Source organism: Saccostrea cucullata, unplaced genomic scaffold, assembly GCF_032062105.1.
Source record: "Saccostrea cucullata isolate Sc308-1 unplaced genomic scaffold, CSIRO_AGI_Scuc_v1 ctg4926, whole genome shotgun sequence".
Taxonomy (NCBI): domain Eukaryota; kingdom Metazoa; phylum Mollusca; class Bivalvia; order Ostreida; family Ostreidae; genus Saccostrea; species Saccostrea cuccullata.
In genome coordinates this window covers 63,967-73,401 of record NW_026936630.1, presented here as the reverse complement: position 1 = coordinate 73,401, position 9,435 = coordinate 63,967, and the positions used below count along the sequence as shown (strand labels likewise).

Below are 9,435 nucleotides of genomic sequence, written 5' to 3'. Positions count from 1 at the left end.
GACAATAATTGTTCTTTCAGATGCTAAGCTTAGTTCTCCTGATATCTTCTTGTCAGGAGGCTTGGAACTTAATATTAGATTTAAAGGTAAGAAATTTTTTTTTTTAATTTTTATCTTGAAGTTTCGAAGTATTTAAAACTGTTTACTATAATGACTTTTTGATCTAGAAAGAAAGTAGAGGTATATATATCTTAGTCATTTTATGTTTCCTAGGATATCGCATGTCGTCTCATTAATCTTTTCATTAATTAATTTTTCCTGCGGTGATTTTTTTTATTTACCGAAATCAAGGTTATTAAATGTCTAGAATATACCTTTTATGCTATATATTATGATAAAATATGTGTATTGTGAGAAAGAAATACCGTTTTACAGGGATTTGATTTTGTTTGGAGAAGTATAGTTTAGTAACTGATTTTAAATTTTACATTTGTTTTGAACATATTTTATTGACAATCAAAAGGATAAGAAAAGTGAAAAAAAAGTTCTATTAACTTACTAGTTCTTCTCTTTAATTTTACATTTCGTGTTGGTCATGAATTCGAGGGTCTCTCAATACCTCGAAAACAACGAAAAATAACCCCCACGAAAATTAGTGATTTCACAGTTCCCTAGTGCAGTAATTGAATTCTACAATTTTCTATTTTTTAGGGAGCAAAGAAGTTTCTCGAGTGGTAGTGCATATTAAAGGAGATAATACGTATAAGGTTTATAACTTGGAAGAAGAACAAGGTATGTTGTAATTAATTTTCATATTCGTAATTATTTAGAAGTAAAATGTCCAGATATCCTTACATGCAGGACCAAGAATGCCAGAAAACATTTAAAAGATAAGATTTCCTTCTTTACAAATTATCAAAACATGTCTTTGAAAATTACTATTGAACTAAGAATTTAAGGAGAATTTGCATTTTTTGAGAAGATTTGTATGAAATGCCTGATTATCTTCCCTCTTTTGCTTTCTTTTACTTGGTTTACAGTATGATCAGCCAATCAAGATGAGTTTTAGGCTCGGCACTTCGTGTTATTTTATTAGGCTGTTTAAAATTAAAACTACGTTTAACGTCACCCGCGCGCGTAGGTTTATGAGAAAAAACAAACAATTCGGAATTCCGTATGTCTGTTCCGGTTTGGTTCTACAATTAGCGACTGAATTCTGCTTCCCGTAGTGACAGAAAATGTGCTTTGATCAAGGCAGTTGGTTTCTTATTAAAGAAAACTAGTGAATTAAAGATTTTGGGACTATAAATGTAAGTAAAAAATAGATGATTTTATGATTGAAGTTAATGACAAAGTCTAGTTTGTTGATTTTTTTTTGTCAGTCTTCAAATCACATGTTCAAACTGACAGTGACAGACTCTCAGTTCGTGATTTTATTGGCCGAACTTTTCATTGTATTTTGGAGAGAATCGAAAAACTTTTTTACTGAGTGGAAAGTGTGTCAAAAACCAAGATTTATATACAGTGAAAAGCATCATTCAAATCTTATTTAATATGTTTCATATTAGAAATATTTCTGTAAAAATCGAAAGGAACAGTAATGAGTAAAGTAATTGATTTCTTCATAATTCATGTACCTACAAATAGCTACAATTTTTTGAAAAGATAATACTTGTCATAACCATTTGAGCAGGGAGAAGCTTACTGAAGATAGGGCCTTTCAAGTGAAGGAGAGTAAGGAAAGAAATTGGGGTATTCCAAGACGTGAAGAATCCTGTCTTTAGTGTGGAATTCAAGGTATTAAAGATAATCTAACAGCTATCAGTATGGTCCAGATATAAGTATTCACAATTTCAAAACTTAATGCTAGTACATCGAGTACTAAGAAAAAATACGACATAATTCAATTTGAGATATTTCAACCTACATGAACAGTTTTAAATATTGTCATCATTAATTTTAATTGTAGATATTGATCAACTATTCCCACAAGAAGAAGCATTTGCCTCCAAGGTACCATGGACGTGTGGCAATATAAATCCAAAGGACAACTGAGGCCTACTTAAAAGCCACTTTCCTGCACATTCAGTCTTAGACTACATTGTTTGCTAACAATAGGACTCAAACTGATTCACATACTAAGGAAAAACTCTGCTAGGGAAATTAATCTTAAGTGTCATATCAATTAAATGCTCTTATTACTTACTTGTTATGTTTTTAATGTAATGAATAGGTTAATTTTAATAAATTCACAATTGTTTAAAAATTTTGTTTGTTTATTTTTTTCCTCCCTCCCTCGTAGGTTTTGAACTTTAGATGTGACGTTAAACGTAGAATTAACTTTGAACAGCCTTAAGCAAATTTCTTGGTACATGGATCATCTATAAAAATTTAAATTTTCAATTGAAATTTGTGTATGACAAACAAATTTTATTGAGAATTTAAATATTTGTGGAAGACACAAGTAAAACCTAATGAAACCTTTTGTTCAAAGATGCGACCAAGTGGAGTTACAAAGACAGACATTCACAAATCAAACTCGGTGAGACGATTCATTACCAAATCGTGGTATGCAAGAGGGGATATCCTATGGAATCAATGTCGGATACAGGTACATATTGATTTTCCTTGTAAATAATTTGAAACTTTGGAACTATTTAGACTTTCTTTTAAAGCAAATATACTTTAATATATAAAAAGTTATTTGCTTGGCTTGTTTAGATCTAAGTTGACAAATTTACAAGTAATACTCTATAGAATATGTTAGTTATCGCTAGCTTACTTATGAAACGATGATTGACTAAAAAGCGTAGTTAATCACAATCATAAACAATGTTTCACAGTCATGATCATTGTGTAGAATTCTCATAATTAATTAATGAACATTTTTAACATTCATTATTTTCCCATTGCAGTTATATTGTCCTCTAAAACTTCAATGGCTCCATCATTCAGTATCAGAAGTGTCACAGTTTTCCGAGATGATTTTAACCATTTTGACAAAAGCCATTATAGAATAGAGGTGGATGCCACCGGAGGCGGAGCAAGTATTTCATAAATATTTAGAACAGATTTTAATTGTCACATAATAGTTATAGGTGGTGTATCTACTTTGAGAGCATTAAGATAATTAGATTCCTTTTTTTATATATATTCAGAGTGGAAAAATAATATTTGTATTATAGATATTTGAATTTAAACAGGTAGTTTTATAACATACATGTACTTTTGTTACTTAGTTAAAATCTTAGGCTTAGGTATTTTGCTTATGATATATAAGTTTATTCTTTTCAGAATGGTGAATTCCAAATATACACACCAGAACACCAAAATTTGTACACTGCTAATGGTTATTTATATATTAAACCTTGCCCATATTTTTTAAGTGGATTGGGCTATACACATGGCTTCAATATTTCATAGGTAAATTTCTTTTGGCAAAACCTTTTAATGGGTACCACCAATTTTGACCTCTTGATCTCTTGACCTTGGAGTTTGACCCAATTTTACACAAAAATACCTTGAACTTGGCGTAAGTTTTGAACAGGTGGTGCTAGGACTTTCATGCTCTTACATGTGTAATCATTGTGAACTTTCAACAGGTATAATGATTTTTGACCTAGACCTTAGAGTTGAATCCAATTTAACTTTAACCTTGGCAATAACTTTTGAACAGGTGAGGAAGTTCTAGGGATTTCTCCCTTTTTTCACATTTGTATTCCTTGTGACAAGACTTTCCCTTTGATACCAACAATTTAGACCCTTTGACCTTGACCTTGGAGTTTGACTTACATTTGAGAAACTTCAACCTTTGCCAAAAGCTGCCATAACAGTTGCTGTCACAACAAACAAACAAATTACTAAAAAAAAAAACACAGAATACATGTACATATTTTATATTCAACAGATATACATCTGGTCATATCTCTAGTTCTCCCTTGAATGAGACATGGTGATATAAATTTTAAAAAATAATTATAAGAGTTGAAAAGGTTGTGCATATTGAAATATACTAAGCTCTGCGGATGAATTAGATATACCAGTTTAGCTTTATTTTGCTACCCAAAGCACCTTGATTAACTATTTATAAGCATACTGTTTTCTGAAATGTACTGATTTCTGTTGTCCATCTGTTTATCTGCAAACTTTTCACATTAACTTCTTAAGAACCACTGGGCTAATTTCAACCAATTTACATTTAAATATGCAGGGTACTTTTTAAGCGCCCGGATCATAGATCCCGGGCGTATATTGTTTTTGTCCTGTCTGTTTGTCTGTTTGTCTGTTTATCTGTTTGTCTGTTTGTCAACTTTAACCTTGGCCATAACTTTTGAACAATAAGGGATAGAGACTTAATATTTGGTAAGCATACTCCACTAATAAAGTCCTTTCAAATGACTTCAAGGTCAATGACCTTGTGACCTTGACTAAGACTTATATGCTAAAAATAGCTTTTTCCACTGTTTGTCATAACTTTTGAACCATAGGAGATAGGGACTTCATATTTGGTATGCATACTCCACTAATAGAGTCCTTTCAAATGACATCAAGGTCAATGATCTTGTGACTTTGACTGTGACCTATATGCTAAAAATAGCTTTTTACACTTTTTGCCATAACTTTTGAACCATCAGAGATAAGGACTTCATATTTGGTATGCATACTCCACCGATTAAGTCCTTTCAAATGACACCATGGTCAATGACTTTGTGACCTTGACTGTGGCCTATATTCTAAAAATAGCTTTTTCCACTGTTTGTCATAACTTTTGAACCATAGGAGATAGGGACTTCATATTTGATATGCATACTCCACCGATAAAGTCCTTTCAAACGACGGCAAGGTCAATGATCTTGTGACCTTGACTGTGACGGATATGCTAAAAATAGCTCTTTACACTTTTTGCCACAACTTTTGAACCATAGGAGATAGGGACTTCATATTTAGTACACATACTCCACTGATTAAGTTCTTTCGAATGACACCATGGTCAATGACCTTGTGACCTTGACTGTGATCAATATGTTAAAAGAAGATTTTTTTAACTTTGTTGCCGCCGGGCGCGTAGTGTTTCACAAACACATCTTGTTCCAACATAAATCTTCTTCTCAAGAACAGCAAAGACATTTATTGTCCCCATTTTTGCTAAAGGTAGGGTACATTAAATCTCATTTGTTTGTCAATCTGCCCATCTGTCACAATAAATTTAACCTTGTCATCATGGTCGTATATTTTGAATGAGAAGAGATAGGACTTTTATATTAAACATGTGTATTAGTATTAAATGGGACAATACCATTCTACATACACTATGATTTTCATTACCCATGATCTTGAAGTTTGACCTAATTTCGTTAAAAAAATAATTGCTTTGAATTTATCATTTTGAAAGATAAATGAAAGGGCATTCATATTACCTGTGATAAGACCTTCCAAAATGTATCATGACTTTTTGACTCTGTGACCTTGACCTTGAAGTTTAACTTAGTTTTCATTAATGTTGTATTTCCTTTTCATTGAGAAGAGATTTGACTTTCACATTTCAAGTGAACATTACCCATAACAAGAGGCTCCCAACATGCTATGATTTTTTACCCCTTGACCTTGATGTTTTAACAAAATTTCAAAAGAGTGAACTCTCCCAAAAGATGATAAGACCACTGTTTAAAACAAAAAAGGAGTTTAGGGAAGACTGGGCTTTTTCCATAAAAAACGTCATTTTTCAACCCTCATTTGACCCCCCGGGCAAAATCAAAATTCCGAAACCTAACTGCACATCTACATGACCCCACCAACCATCTCCCAAAGATGATTAGGATGCTGAATAAAATGTAAGAGGAGTTCAGGGAACATGGTGCTTTTTCCATAAAAAAACATCATTTTTCGACCCTTATTTGACTCCCCAGGGCAAAACAAAACTCCGAAACCTACCTGCACATCTACATGACCCCACCAACCATCTCCTTAAAATATGATTAGGCTGCTGAATAAAATGTAAGAGGAGTTCAGGGAAGATGGAGATTTTTGCATAAAAAACGTCATTTTTGACCCCCATTTGATCCCCCAGGGCAAAATCAAAATTCCAAAACCTTACTGCACATCTACATGACCCCACCAACAATCTCCCAAAAGCTGGTTAGGCTACTGAGTAAAATGTAGAAGGAGTTCAGGGAAGACGGGGCTTTTTGGACAAAAAACGTCATTTTTCGACCCCCATTTGACCCCCCGGGGCAAAATCGAAATTCCAAAACCTTACTGCACATCTACATGACCCCACCAACCATCTCCCAAAAGATGATTAGGCTACTGAGTAAAATGTAAGAGGAGTGCAGGGAAGACTTTTTGCTTAAAAAACGTCATTTTTCGATAACCCATTTGACCCCCTGGGGCAAAATCAAAATTCCGAAAGCCTACTGCACATCTACATGACCCCACCAACCATCTCCCAAAAGCTGGTTAGGCTACTGAGTAAAATGTAGAAGGAGTTCAGGGAAGACGGGGCTTTTTGGACAAAAAACTTCATTTTTCGACCCCCATTTGACCCCCCGGGGCAAAATCGAAAATCCAAAACCTTACTGCACATCTACATGACCCCACCAACCATCTCCCAAAAGCTGGTTAGGCTACTGAGTAAAATGTAAGAGGAGTTCAGGGAAGACGGAGCTTTTTGCTTAAAAAACGTCATTTTTCGACCCCCATTTGACCCCCTGGGGCAAAATCAAAATTCCGAAAGCTTACTGCACATCTACATGACCCCACCAACCATCTCCCAAAAGCTGGTTAGGCTACTGAGTAAAATGTAGAAGGAGTTCAGGGAAGACGGGGCTTTTTGGACAAAAAACTTCATTTTTCGACCCCCATTTGACCCCCCGGGGCAAAATCGAAAATCCAAAACCTTACTGCACATCTACATGACCCCACAAACCATCTCCCAAAAGATGATTAAGCTACTGTGTAAAATGTAGGAGGAGTTCAGGGAAGAAAAGTGTGACAGACGGACGGACGGACGGACGGACATGAGTAACAACAATATACCCGAACTTTCTTTAGAAAGTGCGGGTATAATAATGCAGAGTGAATATCATTTAAAAAATTTGTAATTTTGGGAAATTCACACTGTGTTGTTCCAATCTTGCTATGTAAGTTTTAATGATAGCCTATCTTGATATTCAGATTGATTGATTGATTGATTGTATATTGTTTAACGTCCCTCTAAAGTATTTTTCCCTCATATGGATACGCCACCACTTGCTGGTGGAGAGCTGCAAATTTTGCCCTATACTCGGCACTCAGGGCCATTGAGCAGGAAGGGGTCTTTTTCGTGCCAGCACCTACTGCGACACGGCACCTCGGTTTATACTGTCTCATCCGAATGACCGGTCTCCACGTCCCACAGTGGGATTCGAACCCGCGACGTAAGGATAATTAACTCCTTACTTAACGCTCTAACCACTGCGCCCGTGGGCGACCTTAATATTCAGAAGGGAAATTACTAATACTATCTATTGTATCTAATGATAGTAGTGATAATCACTGGAAGTGAGTACAAAGCGTATTCAGATGCTAAGAGAAGCTGTCCAAATTTCAACATTAAACCGGATATGACACTAGTATATATTGGTTCAACATCAAACCTACTGCCTAGTATAAGATTATTTGTTAATTATTGACGTGTCAGAAATTTTGATTTACATAGGTATAACGTCCATGTGGTTCTTTACGAAAAGGTGGAGAGAACATGTAAAGCTATCGACAGAGTATGTATAATTATATGGACTGTAATGTATAAATAAAGGCTTTTGACTTTTGGCAACAATTTGTCTTTATGTAAAAAGTTCAAAGTTCCTATTTATTTAATAAGGGAATGCTAAAGCTATGTCTAACGGAGTTAACCACGGTATAACTCAGATAACCTCCGCACTACACTGGGGAACGGATCGCGCACATAAGCGCAGCAATCATAACGAGAGGTACACCCTTTTATCATTTGTATACATTTTAATGATAAATGCTTTTATTTGAGTGACACTAATCATTATTCTTGAAATAGACAATCTAATGGTGGTGACTGGCATAGTTGGCACACATATTCCTTAGAATGGACAGCTCAGCACATTATGTACGTGGAAATATAATTTATTCTTTTTTTAAAATTATTTTAACTGTCATACATTTCTTATAAGAATTTGAATTGTGCATTTTCTGGATATATATGAATTTATGTGATTAAATTAGTACTCATTTTATTTTCCTTGATTTTTGAATGATGAAAAAAGTTGTCCGGTGGATAATCACGAAATATTACGAGTCAACACGCCCTCTAACGGCTTCTGGGAAGCTGGAAATTTTTCAGGCACCAACATATGGGGAGATAATAAAAATGCACCATTTGACCAACCTGTTAGTATTAACATTTCACATTTTATTGGAAAAAATTTGGGTACCATTTACATATTTTTAAAGTTGTAGAAAATGGTAAATGTTCTGACACAGTTTTGTTCTTAATTTAGTATCGTTTAGCTTTCAATATACATCCTCTTGGGCTTTTGTTTTTGATCTAGTTCCGGGTCTTGTTGAACGTTGCGGTCGCTGGCCTGGGTTTTTTTTCTGACCGCTACCAATATGATACTCCAAAGCCCTGGCGCAATGACTCTCCTCATCCAAAGAGAGATTTCTGGGAGAAAAGGAATGTGTGGTTACCTACATGGCAAGGCGACTATGTTGCGATGTTAATTGATTACATCGAAATGATTCAGTATTAAAAGATTTCTATTAACTATGATATGTATAAGCATTATTATTTGGATAAGCTTTTTTCGATGTCATTTTTTTAAATGAAAAATAACCCATAAGGGATGCAAACATTTGCGTCCTTTAATTACAGACTAATTTCCTTCCTCATCTACATGTACACTGTATAAAGATATCAATGACCTTAGTATCTGCATTATATTATTGGCGCTTGTGTATAAATATGAAAAAAATCAGCAGCATTGCATTTCTGTAAACGAGGATCCCGCAGTGATTGCCAGTTTAAACTCAACGATAATATTCTACAATACAATTCGGATTACAAATACCTTGGAGTTATATTCCGTGAAAAGCTTAGTTTCCAAAATAATGCCGATACTTTGTCAAAAGCAGGTGGACGTGCTTTTGGAGGGATGGTTTCCAAAATTCGTTCATATAAAGATATAGGGATATCAATTTTCGAAAAACTTTTTCTGAGTTGTGTAGCACCAGTTTTGGACTATTGTAGTGAAATATGGGGTCTTCGAAACTATCACTGAATTGAGATGGTACAGAATCGCGCACTTCGTTATTACTTGAGGGTACACAGATTTACACCGATATCAGCATTACATGGAGAATTCGGTTGGAAGCTGCATTTCCCTAGACACTGCATTAACGCTGTACGATACTGGAATCGTTTACTGACAATGAAGGACAACCGCATAACAAAACACGTTTTCTTGTGGGAACTAAATCAATGTA

At 34.7% G+C, this 9,435-nt stretch overlaps 1 protein-coding gene and 1 long non-coding RNA gene across 2 annotated transcripts; both read left to right on the top strand.

The window, feature by feature from the left end:
* Positions 1 to 13: 13 nt before the first annotated feature.
* LOC134245965 (beta-1,3-glucan-binding protein-like) lies at positions 14 to 8,850 on the top strand. Its single transcript, XM_062728194.1, has 9 exons — positions 14 to 86; positions 652 to 732; positions 2,435 to 2,551; positions 2,856 to 2,983; positions 3,235 to 3,310; positions 7,802 to 7,910; positions 7,991 to 8,059; positions 8,217 to 8,340; positions 8,502 to 8,850. The coding sequence occupies exons 3-9, from the start codon at positions 2,530 to 2,532 to the stop codon at positions 8,700 to 8,702; spliced, it is 729 nt and encodes a 242-aa protein (XP_062584178.1). The 5' UTR covers positions 14 to 86; positions 652 to 732; positions 2,435 to 2,529; the 3' UTR covers positions 8,703 to 8,850.
* LOC134245960 (uncharacterized) lies at positions 1,042 to 2,125 on the top strand. The gene is made up of 3 exons (XR_009987559.1): positions 1,042 to 1,250; positions 1,634 to 1,737; positions 1,910 to 2,125. It is a non-coding gene; the product is annotated as an uncharacterized LOC134245960 (long non-coding RNA).
* Positions 8,851 to 9,435: the final 585 nt, after the last annotated feature.